Raw genomic sequence first — 422 nt, 5'->3', positions numbered from 1 at the left:
CTGATCGACGAGTTGGCGCAGAGGTCAGAGGCGTACGCGGCCGTGAAGAGGGCGGCCGACGACGTGATAAGCAAGGCCGGGAACAGGGCCGATCCGGCCGTGAAGGACATCAAACGAAAGTTGGAGAAGTTGAACAAGTTGTGGGCCGACGTGCAAAAATCGACCACCGATCGAAGCCACACCCTCGACGATGCCCTCCAAATCGCGGAGAAATTCTGGTCCGAGTTGAACGGGGTGATGTCCACTCTGCGAGAGTTGCAGGACGCGCTGGCTGGCCAGGCGCCGCCCGCCGCACAGCCGGCCGCCATACAGCAGCAACAGGTCGCCCTGCAGGAGATCAGGCACGAGATCGATCAGACGAAGCCTGATGTGGAACAGGTGCGCGCCTCCGGCCACGAGTTGATGGGTTTGTGCGGGGAGCC

The 422-nt window shown here is 62.3% G+C and overlaps 1 protein-coding gene across 1 annotated transcript in view; it reads left to right on the top strand.

Annotated features, from left to right (window-relative positions):
* Nucleotides 1-422, top strand: part of LOC102676092 (microtubule-actin cross-linking factor 1-like) — an 81,873-nt gene that overhangs the window by 36,420 nt on the left and 45,031 nt on the right. The window contains 1 exon segment of the mRNA XM_031508603.1: nt 1-422. This exon segment is cut by the window's right edge and continues 309 nt beyond it. Coding sequence (XP_031364463.1) covers nt 1-422 — 422 coding nt within the window.

The sequence above is a fragment of the Apis dorsata genome, unplaced genomic scaffold, assembly GCF_000469605.1.
Source record: "Apis dorsata unplaced genomic scaffold, Apis dorsata 1.3 scaffold_92, whole genome shotgun sequence".
Lineage (NCBI taxonomy): Eukaryota > Metazoa > Arthropoda > Insecta > Hymenoptera > Apidae > Apis > Apis dorsata.
Note: the sequence above shows the minus strand (reverse complement) of the source record. Positions and strands in the feature narration are given on the sequence as shown.